The sequence below is a fragment of the Diabrotica undecimpunctata genome, chromosome 9, assembly GCF_040954645.1.
Source record: "Diabrotica undecimpunctata isolate CICGRU chromosome 9, icDiaUnde3, whole genome shotgun sequence".
Lineage (NCBI taxonomy): Eukaryota > Metazoa > Arthropoda > Insecta > Coleoptera > Chrysomelidae > Diabrotica > Diabrotica undecimpunctata.
The window spans coordinates 98,295,805-98,314,979 of record NC_092811.1 but is presented as its reverse complement, the minus strand read 5'-3'; the positions used below and the strand labels follow the sequence as shown (position 1 = coordinate 98,314,979).

General features: G+C 35.4%; 1 protein-coding gene across 1 annotated transcript in view; it reads left to right on the top strand.

Annotated features, from left to right (window-relative positions):
- Iyd (Iodotyrosine deiodinase) overlaps positions 1-18,339 on the top strand; it is a 46,291-nt gene extending 27,952 nt beyond the window's left edge. The window contains exons 2-4 of the mRNA XM_072543861.1: positions 2,226-2,468; positions 7,779-8,095; positions 17,939-18,339. Coding sequence (XP_072399962.1) covers positions 2,226-2,468; positions 7,779-8,095; positions 17,939-18,121 — 743 coding nt within the window. The 3' untranslated portion in view covers positions 18,122-18,339. The remainder of the gene's footprint in view (positions 1-2,225; positions 2,469-7,778; positions 8,096-17,938) is intronic.
- Positions 18,340-19,175: the final 836 nt, after the last annotated feature.

The following is a 19,175-nucleotide window of genomic DNA, read 5'->3' as shown; positions in this document are numbered from 1 at the left end:
TAACCTGGAGACCATACCAACACAAAAGACCCAGAGGCAGACCTCCTATGAGATGGACAGATGATCTGAAAAGGACTGCCGGGAAAAATTGGCTACAAGTAGCGTACAATAAAAAACAATGGAAAGGAAGACTTGAAGAGGCTTATGTTCAGATGTGGACGTGAATGGCTAGACGAAGAAGAAGAAGAAGAACCTACATTTGGAGCATGTAATTACATCAAGGATTATTGTTTTGGCCCATTGAGCCTTCGCCGTTTGTGCCTCCCATTCATTTTGCATATTTGGAGCATGTGTGATCTTATTTCGAATTTTATTTCTGGTAGATGATCATTTTCTCTATTATATAGAGTTTCTCTATCTTTAGCTAGGAGGTGAATTGGGAGCTTACCCATTATGACCTGTAGGGCAGTCGTAGAAGAAGTCCGGTATGCGCTTGCTACCTTTATTAGGTGCTTTCTTTTTGCCTTTGTAAGCAGTTCTTTATATTTAGCTATTCTCAAGACTTCGTACCATATGGGGACGCTATATAAGAGGGTAGACTGCACAACCTGAAGATTCATTCTTCTTGTAAGGGTACTTGGACCGCCGATTTTTGGCATCAATTTTATTAATGTAATTTTATTAATGTAGTTTACTTTGTAAATATTAAATCTGTGTCTAGTTGGATACCCAGATATTTAGTAAAGTACATAGGCTCTATCCCTATACCTATTACAAAACAAAATTCAGGTTTGGATGAACTCCAGTGCCTTTTAAGATGAGAATTTCTGTTTTTTTTTTGTTGCCAGCTCTATATCTTGTTTTACCATCGATCTGTTGACTTTTCTGCAGCTTCTGTTCACTAGCATCTCTAACTTAAAGTTGTTGTTAGATTGAATGAGTAGAGCTACATCGTCTGCGTATAATAGCTTCGGTCTCTGCTCCATAGTTGATTTCTAGTATTTCATTATATAGAATGTTCCAAAGCGTTGGTCCTAGTACGGATCCTTGCGGTACACCTGCTGATGTTATCAGCTTTTAGGTTTTGACACTTGAACATATCTTTCATTGAGGTAGTTCTTAATTATATTGATCAAATAATCTGACACATTTGCTTTTTCCCGTGTGGTGATGATGTGTCTCCAATTGGCTGAGTTGAATGTGTTTCTCACATCAAACATCACGAGGGCAGACTATTTCTTTCTCGGCCTTTTTACAGTGTCAGTTATTTCGTTTACGTCGTCGACGGAAGATCTAGATTTCCCGAATCCATACTGTTTGTCAGATATACTTCGGTTTATCTGTAATTCGTCTTCTAGACGATTTTTAATTAGACTTTCATAAAATTTCCTCAGGCTGTCTAGAACGCAGATCGGCCTATAAGAGTTGGCAGTCTCGGGGTCCTTGTCCGATTAAGGTATAAGCGTTAGTCTTGACTGTTTAATCTCTTTGAGAAACATTTATGGGGAAACATGATACGATTACCAAGCTTAAAGCAAACGTTAGTGTAATCTTCCTCTTTAATAAATTTACCAGGGACACAACACACAGTTTATGTCTTTTGTATGCTTAAAAAAACATTTCCCTTACAACGTCATGAATGTACTATTGGTTGCCTATAGCTAAGGACAATTTATTTAATTATTTACTACATATTTTTTTTAGTACGGGAGAATATGTGTATTATAAGAAAAGAAAGGTCAACGGAAAGTTTTATGTTTAAAAAGTTCTTAGTAATTCCTTTTACTGTTCCAAAATTAATCGAGATGGTTATTTTATTTTCATTCGTAATTCAGTATTTTGGTTTTCCAGTGTATTGGAGACACATTATTGTAATGTATGATAAGCTCTCCTTAGCACGATATTATTAACCTAATCTCCATCTATATTAATCAGCTTTTTATCTAAGGTATGTGCTGCAATGAAACGATGAGAAAAGACCAAGCATATTGAAATAATTAGTGAAATCTTAATTTTTAATTATTTTAGCGGGAGGATAATACACAACTCTAACATCTTATTTGGGACTTGCTTGCTTAAACATTTTATTTTGTATATATGTATATTTTAATTTATTAATGTACATATGCTTAAAAAATAAAAAAATTATTCCACATTGTACTATTTCATAAATGTACTATTGGTTGCCTACTATTAAGGTCAATTTTTAAAATTATTTGCTATATTACTTCAGTTTATATTTTTTACACCAATATAAGTATGTAATTATTTATTATTAATTTTAGTTAATTCCCTTTCTTCTTCGTCGTCCACATCATCCATCGACGAAGAAGATGACGACCATTTGTTACCAGCCCTTCCCAAAGATTTAAACCACGTGCCTTTAGAATTCGTTAAACTACCTGTCGACGACTCTTTAACAAGATCTGAAGAGTTCTTTAAGCTAATGAATAAAAGGAGAACTGTGAGACATTTTAGCAACGAAACAGTTCCAGTAGACATCATTCATAATATCATTAAGACTGCAGGTATGTTATCAAGTAACAAAATAATGTAAGTTTAATGTAAAACTATAAATATCAATTTTTTATTGAGATAAAAAATTAATACTACTGGGGAATATTATTTCTTTTTAACAACATAATATCGAATCCAAAAAACTGATATCTCAGCATAGTTTATTGCTTACAGTTTATTTTAGCATTTACAGGTTACATTATAACCATTTGCATGGTTTATTCGTTATACGAGTAGCATTAATTTGGTTACAGCTTATTATATGCATTTTCTTAAGACCAGACTACCTAAGAGCACTTTTTGCTTATGCGAATATTCTTTGAATGCAAATTAAGCTTGTCGTAATTAGTTTAATACCGTTTTTATTACGTTAGGGAAACAATATTAAACAACAAACCTGTTTAAATATGGAACTGACGGATTTAGCATATGGTAATGCGTACTTTTAAGTAAATAGCTTATTCTTAAAAGTACACATTTGTAAGCATAAGAGTACGCACTAACAAAAAATGGTCAAAATTAATTGGGGAAAATTGTTTAATATTGAAATCAGTAAATGATGGTATTATCGTCTTCAAGAGCACTTAAAAGTCATCACCTACTGAGATGATGTCCCCGTCTCAGATGTTCACTCAGCAATTTTTTAAAATCGGACTCTTGTGAGATCATTGGGCTTACTTAATTCCCCTCAGTTACTCTGGGATGTTCTTCAGGTATAGCCTTTGCAGGCCTATCACCGCCTATGTAACATTTGAAGTAAGACGTCAGAGTACTACAGGAAAAATTCGCTAAGACCAAACCCAATGTGCACGATTTAAAGACAGAATATCCAATTTAAAAAAGGATATCGGGAAAAAGAGAGGAAAAATCGACGTTAATAAACTAGAAGATCCCGACATTCTGAATGTATACAGACCGCAAATAGAAGATCAAATAAGGACAGAAAACTTAGAAGAAGTAGAAGAAGACATTAACCAACTATATCCAAAAATATACGAGATATTGTGTTACAGAAATCGGTTGAAATATTGGTTAAAATCAAGTCACACAAAAGAAATCATTGGTTTGATCATGAGTGCGAAATAGCCACAAATAGGAAGAACGCAGCATATAAAAACACCATCGACACAGGTTGTACAGGGAGAAAAAAAGAAGAGTATAGATGTCTTAGATGGGAGTAAAACGAAGAGGGAATACGAACAGAACACTCTCAATGAGACACAAAGTTTATTCGATAAAAATGAAACGAGGAAATACTACAAATCCTTAAAACATAGCCGTCGAGAATTTAAAATACGATTAAAAATTCGTATAGACACTAACAGTGGAATTCTACATGATAAAAACTCAGTTCTTAACAGATGGGCACAACATTTCAGCGAACATCTAAATATAAACGATATTGAAGGAGATTACAACATAGACAATCAACAAAATCTACAAAGTCAACTATACAGTGAAGACCCAACAAGAGAAAAAGTGTCAAATGCCATCCTAAAACACAAAGACAATAAAGCCCCAGGAATCGATGAAATCTGTTCGGAAATATATAAAAAAGGTGGTAATCAACTTTTTGCAACAATCCATAAACTAATAGTACTTATATGGCAGAATGAATTGGTACCAGAAGAGTGGCTAAAGGGAATAATATATCCATTGCATAAAAAGGGTGATCAACTAGAGTGTAAGAACTATGGAGGCATTACTCTGTTAGCATCTGCGTGTAAAATCTTCGGCAGCGTATTGTTTGAAAGATTTAAACATTTCACAAAGGATATCGTTGGACATTATCAATGAGGATTTACTGCTGGAAAGTCAACTACACATCAAATTCAAGCACAAGCGGTCACAGAAGTAACTTCTTTAGTCACACAAGATACAAAGAGATGGGTGGATCTCATCCTGCTTGACGTTGAGAATGCCATGGGAAAAACTCATGTCCAGGCTGAGATAATTGGGCGTTAGTGAGTACTTGGTCAACGTAATTGACAGATACTTTACTGATAAGTCCATAAGAGGAAAAGATACCAGCATCAGTTTGTCGCAGGGTGTTCTGCAGGGTTCAGTACTAGGTCACATCTTGTGGAAAGTCCTGTACGACGGGGTATTGAGGCTACAGATGCCAAGGAACACGGTTAATCCGACACTACCCTGGGGTCTTCTGGCCTAGTATCCTACTGGGCCAAAAGATGTCAAGGTGTCTTTGCTCCGTGACGTTAGAGACGTCTAAAAAAGATTTCCCCCATCGTTGCCTGCCATAATTCAACAGATACCTTCTTAGGCTCTTGCTGGAATCTGGCAATACGTCAATTAAAAAAAAATGAAAATGGGCTATGGCGTCGAAGATACAACTTTGAACTATATCAGTCATACACCGATCCAGATATTGTAAAATTCGTTAAAGTGCAGACACTTAGATGAGCTGGACACATTGCTAGGATGTCAGATCACTAATACACGAAGAGATTAAAATTTTCAAAACCAGAGGACTCGAGAAGTAGAGGATGACCACGAAGAAGATGGATTGATGATGTGGAAGAAGACCTACAGATTCTAAGGGTCAGAAGATGGAGGGAAGTTGCCAGGAATCGACAGGAGTGGCGACATCTTTGTGAACAGGCCAAGATCCACAACGGATTTTCGAGCCACTTATGATGATGAAACCTAAAGAAAACTCAAGCCTGCGCCTACCATCTGAACAACCATCAAACCAGAAGAAAGCTACATGTAAAATGACGAGAAGAACTGTAAGTAAAATGTACAAAACCAAAATACTTGGAGATAAAATTGGCCCGCACTCTCACATTTAAAGGTCACTACGAAGACTTAAGCAACTATTTCCTCAAGAAATAACATAATAAGTAAGTTGACTGGAACAAGTTGGAAAGTTCAGCCAAGTATACTAAGAACATCAGCTACAGCTTTGTGTTTCTCTTCTTCTTCTTTCAAGTTCCATCATCTATCGAAGGTTGGAAATCATCATGGCTATGCGGACTCTGTTGACTGCCGCTCTAAAAAGTTCTGCACTACTGCATTCAAACCATTCCCTTAAGTTCTTAAGCCAGGATATTCTTCGTCTTCCCACATTTCGCTTTACTCGGATTTTGCCTTGCATAATAAGTTGTATTAATGCGTATTTTTGCCCTCTCATCACATGTCCGAAGTACATAAGTTTTCGTCTTCTCATTTCCTATCCTTCTAGTTACTTCCACGTTTGACATTCTTTGAATCCATGATATTCGTAGGATTCTTCTGTAACACCAAAATTCAAAGGCGGCCAACTTATTCAGATGGACTTGTATTAGTGTCCACGCTTCCAAGCCATAAAGAAGAGTAGAGAATACGTAACATCGAAGCATTCTCAGGCGTAGTTCTTACCTTATATCTCGACAACAAAGAAACTTTTTAAGTTTAATGAATGATGCACGTGCTATTTCAATGCGTGTCCTAATTTCTTTGGTTTGGCCTACATCTGATGTTATCCATGTTCCTAAGTATTTATAATTATTAACACTCTCAATTGCAGTATCTTCAATAGTCAGTTGGATATTTGCATGTGCAGATTTAGTCATGATCATGCATTTAGTTTTTTTTAAATTTATCTTCAGTCCGTACTTATGACAGCATTCATTAAGGCGTTGCATTACGTTCTGTAAATCATTGTTGTTATCCGTCATTATTACTGTATCGTCTGCAAAACATAAGTTATTCAAAACTTCTCCATTGATAGATATACCTTCTATTGAGTCTGAGAGCGCTTTTTGAAATACCGCTTCACTGTAGACATTCAAAAGTAGCACGCGGACACTGGCGGACTCCTCTCTGTATTTTGATATTTTGGGTGTACTGGTTGTCAACTCTTACCTTGGCAGTTTGATTCCAATATAAATTAGATATAATTTTCATATCACGACTGTCAATATTTTTGCATTTTAATATATCTACAAGCTTTTTATGTTAAACTTTTTGTGTTTCTCTGCAGCAGAATATTCAGCTCCATTTTGGAATCCCTCTGCTCATACTCGTCATGTTAATCACGCTATAAACCAGTCGGCCGGAATAATTTCCGGGTGCTTGACACCTACTCCAGTTTTCATAACTTTACGTAACCATACCCGTTAATTGGAATTGTTCCTTCAAATATCAGAAGGAGAGTTATTTCTGTGGTCGGGTAGAAGAAGCAAGAAAGTAACCCACGTCATACCATGTTTGTCAAGGTTGAAATCTCGTTGAAGTTTCATGAGTACCATGCCTCCGATGATCGAACCGCCAACCACCTTTGAACTACGTCACCTATATCTTTGGAGAAAAGCGTCGGTTGCTGGTGCTTTACGAACCTTAAAAATGCTTCTTCTTCTGATTGCACCGTTTCCGTTCGAATGTTGGCTATCCAAAAGGCAATTGTAGCTTTGGAATCTGCTGCACAAAAGATTTCTGTGGATGAACGGTCAAACCATCTCCTCAGGTCTTTCAGCCACGAGGTCTGGCGTCTTCCACTTACTTTACTTTACTTACTTAATCAGTAGACCCATTTGTACCTTTCGGTGTTGGGCCGTTTAAAATACAATTCATTACATTACAATATTTGACAGTCTTCTGAGGTGTCCCAGCTCTTAACGAACTTTCTCCATTCCTTCCTATTGGATGCCGTCTGTGTTGCTTCCTGCCAAGTCTTACCCTTACTCTGCAGTATCTGCGAGATGTCACTGTTCCATTCTTTAATGGGTCTTCCTCTTCTGTTCTTCCCTATTGGTTTGGCGTCCCACACTCTTTTAACTTGTCTATTATTGTCCATCCGGGTTAGATGTCCGAACCATGCCAATTTTTTCTCTTTGATTGACTCGAGTATCGGTTTGATTTTGAGTCTTTCTCTTATTTCTTCATTTCTGATTCTATCAGTTCTTTTTACTCCTATCGTTCTTCTGAGGTATTTCATGGCGTCTTCCAACTAATCTTTTTCGCTGCACTTTACCTTCCAATATGATTTGGAGTAATTTATATCTTTCACCTCTCAACACATGACTTAAGCATTGTATTATCTTCTCTTTGATGATGCTGATTAATTCGTTTTTGACAATTAGTGCATTGACTCTTGATCTGACTTGTTCTAATATGCTTTATTATGAGTATTTTTTTATAGTATAATTTATAGAGATAAATTGTATCATTGTAATTTTATTTTCGTTTTTCTTTGAAAGTAACATTTTTCATTCATTTCGTTTCCACATCACACATCCAATTTTTCCCTGTCACTAAGGCAATATCATTAATCATATTGTAAGCTTAAGATAAATTATATTATAAACCATTTATTATTTTAGGAACAGCTCCTAGCGGTGCCCACACTGAACCCTGGACTTACGTCGTAGTGAGCTCTCCTGAAATAAAACAAAAAATTAGAGAGATAGTCGAAGCCGAAGAGGAATTAAACTATAAGAAGCGAATGGGAAAGGTGTGGACTACTGATTTAAAACCTTTCAAGACGAACTGGTTAAAAGAGTATCTTACAGAAGCCCCTCATCTCATTTTAGTGTTCAAGCAGCTATACAGTTGGAGACCAGATGGAAAGAAGAAGATGCATTATTATAATGAACAAAGCGTTTCGTTAGCTACGGGAATATTATTGGCAGCCATACATGTAAGTATTTTGGTTCTTGCTTTATAACTGAAGGAAGAATGTAAAGAATGTAAGATAGTAATTAATAACGGAAGAATTATTCAACCGTAAGAAGATAAGTACAACAATTGCTAACTTGGACTATCAAAATTATTTACGAAGCTGGGAAAAAACATAACGTCAGCCATAAAATGCCACGTCTGTCAAAAAAATACTGGGACCAATGCGAAACCAGATGGCCAGACTCAGAAAAATTACAGATTAAATATACAAAAATACATAATTCGGCAAATAGTGATCCAAGTCATCGAAATGAACTAACGATTGCTGTTAATATAAGCTTCTGTCAGTCTTTAAAGAATGTAAATGTAATCCAAGTGTATGCACCATCTTCTAATAAGACAGAAGATGAAATAGAACATTTCTATAATGTAGTACTACAATACAGAAATCATCTTAAAGAAAATTCCACAAAAGCAGGCAGTATACATATTTGGGGACTTTAACACCAAGGTGCGAAAAATTGAAAATGAACCAAATTGGGAGATATTGTTGGGTCATTTGGCTTGGGCATTAGAAACAACAGAGGAGAATATAAACACCACTCAAGAAAGCTATCAACGTGGAGTAGTCCAAATAAAGAACACAAAAATATCAGATCATAAGCTGTTAAAAATGAACTGCAGGGTCAAACTACATACAACTAGAAAAATACATCAGAAAAAAACGACTATAAGGGTAAATAATGCGGAAGAGTTCCGGATGAAACTGATAAGCAAGGAAAACCACAAATAGTAGAAAACATAAATAAAAGGTGAAATGGAATAAAAAGCTGGATATATTCAGCGAAAAAGAGTATACGCCGTGTAAAATCCAAGAGAACAAACATTGGATGTCAGGGAAACCTTAGAATTAGTGGAAAAAAGTGTTATGCTACAACATACCACAAAAATGGGAATCAAAACTCAAGATGTGCATCAGAGGTAAAAACAACCATATAAGTAATGTGTGTCAAGAACTCGAGCAACAAGCACACCGCGATGAAAGTCATGAACTATTTAAAAAAGTTAAATAAATTGCGCTAGATTTCAAGCCATAACTTCAAGCCATTCAAAACCATAATGAAGAAGTAAAAAAAATATCATAAAGTACTTATATACACGTAAAAAAAAATTAAATCATGTACACATAAAAAACATGAAAACATCTTAACTAGCCTAAGTTGCAACGGACTAAATACTTACAAAAAACACAAAATTTATTGTTTAGTTAATACATTTCGACTTAAAAATGATTAAAATAAAGACTGCATAAAATATTAATTAATTAAGTAATAAAAATAATGAAATGTGCACTATTTATAAAAATATTTTAACTATGAAATTTTATAACGTAACTAAATTCAGTCTCTTATAATGTTAAATCAAGTTTCTTAACGTGAAAGCAACATCACTTGACTCGGCTTAGAATAGAAGAATGTACTCACAAGAATTTAGATAACCTGTTAATCAGATTAATACTGTGGTAGGCTTCTATACCAGTCGAATCTAGACAAACTAGGGTTAAAAGTCTCATTCCATACTGAGATAAGGGCATGGCCCTAACTTAGATAAAATGGCGTCTGCATCCAAACTAAGATGAAAAAGAGGTCTGCAAACTAGGATACGAGGGGCCTCCATCCTATGATATCATGAACTAGGATAAAAGTGGCCTCCAAACTAGAACCTTAATTAGATGAGAAAATGCAAAAATAAAATATGCGAAAGAAAAAAGGTACAAAAATAAAGATATTACCTTTTTAGAGGTGTCTCGTACAAACCCAGAATCGTCGTTCACATCTTGATTGCAAAACGGCAAATAAAAAGAATTGATAAGGTATGTCATTCCATAGAAAAAAATTACATGGATAAAGTAACACTAACGTTCCTATTAGGTCAAAATAGTCATAACTTTGCTTAGCCTAACGGTTTTCGTAGTCGGACACTTTGGCGACATTGTCATAATACCTTTAAAAAGGGATTATTTAGAATATTTGAAAACAAAACAAAACAAAACGGGATTATTACTGATGGTTGAATGACCCTGGGTGGTAAAAATATGACAAAAATTTTATTGACACGGCATAAAATAATTTTTTTAAGAAATATTTAGAAAAACTTATATAGTTATATAAAAGTTACACCAAATTTACTAAAATAAAACAAAAATTAGACAAAATGTAACGTATCGGCTTTTCAACACTTTACACAAGTATAACAAAAGTAGAGTTCATGCATGCAGTTCAATTAGCAGTCCTGACGAAACATTCATAGGTCCTGACGAAATGGACTTATACGAACTCATCACTTTATAGCCCCCCATAAAATTATTAGATCCTCCGAGATATAGCAAACGTCACCGGCATCCTTTGGAGACCCGTAAACTGATCACTTCGCTTATTTCTAATGCGAAAGATTGCTTTTTACCTGTTACACTTCTTGTTTACGCGGTAATGTAGTCTTGAAGTAGCCTTACACCTTTCTTCACACAAGTCCACAAAAGATAAAATAGGACAAAAGATAATTTTATTTTAGTAGAGTAGTTAGTTATTTATTAGTAAGTTATTTTAATAGAGTAGCAAAAGAAAACAGGGCCAAAGAAGATGTAGCCTTACTAATACACCAAAGGTACCAAAATCACATCAAAGAGTGTCAATATATATCCGAAAGAATTGTAAAAGCAAAGATAAGAATGGTGAAGGAAGACCTAGATATCATCGGAGTATACGACCCAGAAAATAACAAGTCTCAAACAACAAGGGAAACGTTTTATGACCAATTACAACAAGTAGTAGATCAAGTCAGAGAAAAGATAATAATATTGGGGGATTTTGACGCTCCAATAGGCAATCAAGTAATACCTGGAATTAAGCAAAAACATAACGAGCATGTTAAAAGCGAAAATAGAAAACTGATGATAAACTTCTGCACAAATAACAAACTTAGAATAAACAACACATTTTTTGACCACAAAGACCAACACAAATATACATTTAATAACACCCGTAGACAAAGGTCTACTATAGATTATGTGATGACCAACAAAAATATACATATATTGAAAATAATCGACGTAAGATGCCTCAACTCAGCAAATACAGGTAGCGACCATAGCCTAATTCCTAATATTATGTAAAATAAGAATCATCCTGAAATACTTCATACCCAACAGAATCACTTGGAGAGGGGAAAGTAACGAACACTAACATTTGTTATGTTTTTATTATTCTAATTTATTGTTTTTATTTATTAATAAAGGTTCTACACTTATAACACTTAAAAGTTTATTTAAAGCTTTTATTTGCACAATCTATCTAATTTCTATTACACAAATAATTATATAATTTATGTACATTTATTATAATACATTTTATATTATATTACATTTTAAAACGCGGCGCGATCTTCAAAAACTAACTGTTCCTTTACAACAGAATTCCTTCTTTAAATATAAAACTCCGTTAGTTTCAGAATCTCCTAGAAGCAGACATGACTTGGCTCGAACATTGGGGAAGACCGGTCGTGGCGGTATTGACAAGAATTGCCTCGAATGAACGGAAACTCAGGCTGGTTTTTATTCGGCAAAGGACCCATCGGTCATTACCTGCGTCTTCGCCGGCCGGTGCGTGATCTAGAAAACACTTCAATAGAAAATATATTAGTAATAAATATGTTTACAGTTCTGAGCCATACGATGCGTTATCATCTATTGTAACAATATCAAAAAAGAAAACACCATGGTTTAGAGAGGAAGTGAAGACAAAATGCGAAGAAAAGAAGAAAGCCTTTTTGAAATACAGAACATAATAAACACAACAGGCATATAACTACTATAAACGAATCAGAAATGAAACGAATACTTAAGTTAGACAAATAAAAAGGGCACACTGGCAGAGCTTCTAAAAACAGATTACGGAGTACCAGATCTGACCAAACAACTAATAACAACTAATAAAACTAATCCAAAATATTTTAGAAGAAAACAGAATTCCTCAAGAATTGAGATCAAGCATCCTAATACCTCTCTTCAAAAAGGGAGACAAATCGGACCCGGAAAATTATAGACGAATTAATTTATTAAACACAACTCTAAAATTAACAACCAAAGTAATAACAAATAAACTGAATGAAATTATAACATTAGAAGAAGAACAACAAGGTTTTAGGTCGGGAAGATCATGCACCGACGCTATATTTATAATGAAGCAACTGCAAGAGAAATCATTAGAATATAACAAACCGGCATATCTAGGTTTCGTGGACCTTAAGAAAGCATTTGACCGGGTCAAATTAAAGGACGTTATCCACTTACTATACGCAAGAGAGATACCTCTAGGAATAATCAAAACGATCGAAAAGATCTACAAAACAACACAATAAAAGTAAAAGTAGAAGAAGAACTAACCGACCCTTTTGATTCCCTGAGTCCTCTATTGTTCAACCTGATTATGGATGAAATAATAAAAAAAGTAAGAACTAAAAAAAGTATACCAAATGGCAGAAAAACAACTTAAAATAATCTGATATGCAGACGACGCAATACTACTCTCTCAAAGTGAAGACGATCTACAACGTTTGCTGCACCAATTTAGTATAACCGCCAGAAAATTGAACATGTTAATTTCCCCAAAAAAGACTAAATGCATGGTTAGAACAGCAAATTTATTAAGATGTAAATTGGATGGAGCTGGAAGGTCAGATAATAGAACAAGTGATGGAGTTTAAATATCTAGTCATTACATTATCTAGGTACGGAAAGATTGAAACTGAAATGGAAGATCAAGTGAATAGAGCATACAGAGCCGCAGGCTGCCTGAATGAAACAATATAAGGAAATAAAAATATCGGGAAAATATCGTGTTCTATCAACAAGTGCATTTATGCTAGTTGGTGATGAGTTCACGTATACACGACGAGATATCAGCAGACATCATTACACTGACCACAAAAGATCAAATTGAGATACTAAAAGACTTGTACACCATATATAACACAGACATCATTCCAAAAGAAAGGCTTAAGTCAACGTTTGTAATTTTATCGAAAACAGCTAAGGCTAGAATATGCAGTGACTATCATACTATAAGCTTAATGAGCTACACTCTAAATATATTCTTGAAAATCGTACATCAAACGACTTTGGGAAAACTTGAGCAAAATATTAGCAACATTCAGCTTGGCAGAAACGCAACGTGGATAAAGGAGGCCTTGTTTGCCCTTAACGTATTGTCACAAAGATATATGGATGTTAAGCAACCTCTATATGTCTGTTTCCTTGATTACAACAAGGCATTCGACAAAGTCCGACATATTCGCCTCCTACAACTACAGTGTGCGGTAGTTTTCACATCTGGTAGTAATTCTTTTTTGTGTAGCGGGATATAAATTGAGGTACACCAATCAGATGGCCATTTTCCTGAATTCCGAACAAAGACACAGATAGAATAGATATGTAATCCTTTGTTACCTAGTAACTGTAGTATTTCACCTGGTATTGAATAAACTCTCCAGGGCGGAGAAGAAGATCTTCACAACGGTCTGGAGGATGGAAGTGGCAGCCCCTGGTTTTAGGGCTTGTTTAAAATCGAAGGGTAGGTGAGACTCTCTAGCTGTAGTGGAAGCAACTCGCATAGGAGAAGGATACTCTGATGTAAAATCCCTGGCCCTCCAGGTTGGGGGTTGAGGCACCGGGCCAACTCCTCGGTACTCATAAAACACGTACAATGTTAAGGAGCCTAACCAAAGCCTCGGAACAAAAAATTGGAAACACAGTAGACGAAAACAGCAAAGAAAACGGTTAATGAATTTTTGTACATGGAATGTGCAAGGTATCTCCCGAAAAACACCAGAAATAATGTCAGAACTCAAAAATGCAGAGATAGATATCGCGGTGCTTACAGAAACTAAAAAGAAGGGTATAGGTTCTGAAAAGTGGGGTCACTATGACCTGTTCTATAGTGGAGTAACTAAAGACCAAAGAGCACAACAAGGTGTTACTATTGTTATTCGCAAAACTTTAAGATGACATATTACCTCTTGGGAAGCAATTAATCAGAGATTGATAAAAATGAACATCGCGATAAAAGGAAGCAGAATAGCCATACTAGGTGTATATGGAATTAATGAGGACGCATTGGTCAACAGTAAAGATGCATTTTTCGAACAACTGAACGATGAAATTATAAAAGTAGAAACATCTAGGGAAATCATACTTCTAGGAGACTTCAACAGCAGAGTTGGACGGGAATTGAACAACAAAGTGGTAGGAGCACACGGTGAAAATACCAGAAATGATAATGGAACCAGATTAATAACAACATACACACAAAATAACTTGAAGATATTAAATGGATTTTATCCACATCGCGATATACACAAATACACGTGGATACAACAGACCAGAAATCTGAAATCTATAATAGATTATAGCATTGTAAAACAGAACTACAATTAAAATACAAGATGTGCGAGTAGCCAGAGGGCCATCATGTGGCACCGATCATCACCTGCTAAAAGTTAAAACGGTACTCCCAAATAGATACGAAAAAGAAAAAGGGCACATCGAGTCAAATCAGTTAATAAAACAAGTACGGTACAACCTAGACAGTTTAAACCATGAGAGTGTAAAGCTACTGTATAAAAAACGATTAGACCAAAAATTAGAAATGGGTAGCTTGTCGAAGAACACTAAGAACACATCAAAAGGTCGATTCATTTAGCAGCAGAAGAAGCACTGGAGAAATGTGACGAAAACCATAAAGGAATAAAACCGTACTGGTGGGATGAAGAAATAGAGAAGGAAATTAGAAATAAACGTCGGAAATACCAAACATTATTAAAAACGAAAACAAAAAACGATAAAACAATTTACAAAGAAGCACAAGCCAAAGTAAGAAAAAAGGTAACTCAAAAAAAGAACGAATCATGGGAACAGAACTGCCAAAAGATCAACATCTACATAGGAGGTAGAAGAAGCACAAAAATTACTAACAGAATAAAGACTCAGAATTTACTAACATGGAAGACAACACGATAGGTATACGTATAAATTCATCACCATTACAAATAAGTAAATCAGAGATGGAAGAAATAACCAAATCCCTGAGAAATGGAAAAACTCCAGGAACAGTTAAGAAAACTCTTTCAAGACTGCTTGAATGGGGCCGAATTATCAAAAGAATGGAAATTATCTATCATGCCAACTATCCACAAAAAGGGCAGCAAGGATCAGTGTGAAAATTACATAGGAATTGCGGTAAACAGCACAATAAGTAGGATGTATGGGAAACTTATTAAGAACAAAATAGAAAATGACTATAGGGATTACGAAGCAGAGGAGCAAGCTGGTTTTAGAGCTAGGCGATCCACAGTAGACTACTTGTACTCTATTACGCAAGTTATTGAGAAAAAAACAGCCGTCAATAAAGAAGTTCACCTGGTGTACATAGACTTACAAAAAGCATATGACAGTGTACCCCACAGTAAACTATGGTCAACCCTACAGCAAACCAACATTAAGCATGGTCATATCAAAGCAGTCCAAAGTCTGTATAATGGAACGACTGCAAAAATTAAAACTGGATCAAGGATATCTGAGGGATTTAAGGTCACGAAAGGACTAAAGCAGGGTTGCTGTATTTCGTCTACCCTATTTAAAATTTATCTGGAACAAGCACTCAAGCTGTGGAAAAGAAAATGTAATGGCATGGGAATCTCTCTTAACGACGAGACTATACTGTACACCTTATACTTCGCTGATGACCAAATACTGATTGCTCAGGATCATGACGACTTGAGTTACATGACTCGGAAGCTAATAGCAGAATATAACAAATGGGGTCTCGAAGTCAACATTAAGAAAACTGAAACCATGTGTATTGGAGGGACAAAGCAGTCGATTATATTAGACGATGGGGTAGAAAATAGAAACTGTGATGAATACAAGTACCTAGGTATGAAGATAACTCAAGATGGAATACTCGATGCTGCTATAAAAGACAGAAACATACAGGGTAGAAAAGCCATATCCATGATGAACGGCATTCTGTGGAACCAAACAATATCTAAAGCGAACAAACAACTCATATACAACACCATACTTAAAAGTGTAATCACATATGGCAATGAAGTTTGGCCAATGAAACAAAGAACAGAGAAACTGTTACTAGCAACAGAAATGGACTGCTGGAGAAGAGCAGCAGGCAAATCAAGAAGAGATCGGATACCAAATGAGAGAATACGAGAAATGATGGGAGTCAAGCATACAATAGTTGATGACATAAAAACAAAACAGTTAATATAGTACGGCCATGTACAGAGAATGCCAGATGACACGATTCCGAAACAGATTTTGACGTGGACACCACAAGGAAGAAGAAAAATAGGAAGGCCGAGAAGAAGCTGGAGAGAGGGAATTGAAAAAGAACTAGAGGAAAGAGAAATCCCTCCAGGCCTATGGTTAAATAGAGAAGAATGGCAGTTAGGAGTCGGAAGGCGTCTGAGAACGCTGTGAACCGATGGTAGTAGTATTGAATAAATGCCTAGGAAATTTATATCTCTTTAGATTTAATTGCATCTTTGACTTCAGCGAGTAAGACAGTAGCTTCTCTAGGGTAGTCAGAAAGCCACTGATTTTCTGCTGGTACCCCGTTATTTTTATATAGCTCCCCACAGTAGTTTCGCCAATATTTCGTCAGTAACGGTCTTTAGATTACCTTTTTTATCTATTACAGACCTTGTTTGAGATTTAAATTCTCTGGATATCTCCCCTTCGATATCTTACTCAAAATCTTAACAAAATCTGAAATCAATCTGTCTAGCACAACATTTGTTTTCTTCTCGCTTGTTAAAGAAAATTTCTGTTGGTTAGAATATGTAAGTTCACTTCACTGTTTATTGCTGGTATGACCAATACCACCTTCACTTTCAGATGAATCAGTGTTACTTAGATTATTGTCATTTATCTCTATAAAGTTTTCGTCACATTCTGGTAAATAATATTGAATAGGAATATTAACACTAATAATAAATAATAAACCACTAATATTTAGCTATACGGTACTAATTGTCAAACACATGCTACAATAAAATAACGTTTTTGACTGTCCACTCATAGTACTCTCTTCAGTCCTGACCACAACCCTTCCCCCCCCCCCAGGATGGAGTGTACTGGTCATTGTCATATCGTGTATTGTCCGTCTCCAAATCTCTGTCTCTGTCTGGTCATGTTTTTTAACTCATGCATAGGTCTTTTGCATATTCCTGTAATTTGATCGATTCATCTTCTTGAGGATCTTTCTCGTGATCTTCGTCCTACATGGGTGTAACTCTTCTTTAAAATTATCGTTTTTTGGGAATGCAGATTACGTTTTCTTTGATTTACATTCTCGGATATTACATTTTCTTTTTACTTACGCGTTAGGTCAAAACAACATAGTATAGCAATCTGTAATATAATTACAGGTCATATTTTCCGATTTCAACCAAAGATATCTTCTTACTAATTTAATTAATCAGTTATTGTTATACACCCAATTGAGTGGACACAATCAAAAATTTGAAATTTGTTATCGACCCATTTGGGTAGACACGCACAATATTTTAGTGTTTATAGAAAGTTTATAGAAAAAACGCATGGCCCTTAACCTGTTAAAAAGCTTGGGTGCCTATAATGGATTTATGTATTTATGAAAATAAACATTTTATTGCAAATTTTTTTTAGATAAGCACTTTTACTAAAAATCCTAATTTATTAACAAAAAATGCTTATAATCCAGATTTTAGTTAAAAATATATTGAAAATTCTCATTTTTTATTTAATTTTTAGTATGCTGGTTTAGTATCTCTGACTTCGACACCTCTGAACTGTGGTCCAGCATTAAGAACCCTTCTGGACAGACCCAGTTCTGAGAAACTAACGCTTCTCATACCAGTGGGTTATCCAAAAGAAGATTGTCTAGTCCCGGATTTAAAACGCAAAAGTTTAGAAGACATTTTAGTGAAGTTTTAAATATATCACGTTTGTGGACGATTTGTTGAGTGTGTAAAATTTTTATATACCCGATGAGCTATCCGTAGATTCTGACGGTATACATTGGTGATACTAATGCACAAATAGTTTAAGATGGTTTTCGAGGAAGTACAAGTTTTAAATGAAATATATATTGTGTAAGTTTTTTATTATTTCTTTGATGTATTTGATGATTGAAACAATATAAAAGAACTCTAAACAAACACTGGTTTTCAATTTTATAAGCATTTAAACTTTGCCACTATTATTAAAGCAATAAACCTTAACCTTTCAGGGATAACGTGACATGATGGTACACAAAATGTAACGTCGGACTAGCAGTCCGCAAATCTAGAAAAGGTCCAAAAAACAAATACACTCGCGATCATAAAATCCGGGTCACCTTGAAAGTCACCGATATTTCATTTTTAACGAGCTTTATCGTAAATAATAAGAACACAAATACAAACTAATGCATGTTTCTGAGAATTGTTGCGGTTTCCTTTGTAAGAAAGAATTCCAATAGTGCCGATTTCGCGGTAAAGTGCACACTTTCCAAAATGAACGGTACCTGTAACTCCGCTTGTTTTAAATGTCTCGTTTGTACTTCGACTTTCTGTTCAAATGCAACGGACAAACGTTTATTATTGCCACCATTAGTGTTTATTAGTGCCATTATTAGTGTTTATTTTTTGACAAAAATGCCTTTGACTGTTGTTGAAACGGCACAAATTGTTGCACTTGTGGAAGACGGTCACACTAAACGGCAAGTCGCAAGAACTGTTGGCGTAAGCCTTTCTACGGTTCAACGAGTGCTTCAATGCTTTCAGGAGGCAAGTTTGCTAACCAGGCGACCTGGCTCTGGACGAAGAAGAACGACCAAGGCACTAGATGACCGTTTCCTTGTGTTTCAGGCTTTACGAAACCCGACCTCAACGGCGGTTATGCATCAAAATCGTCTAGAGGAAGTACGAAATCGCAATTTTAGTGTTGCAACAGTCAGAAGAAGACTTCGTTCTTCTTGACTATCTTCTCGGGTAATGGCTAGAGGACC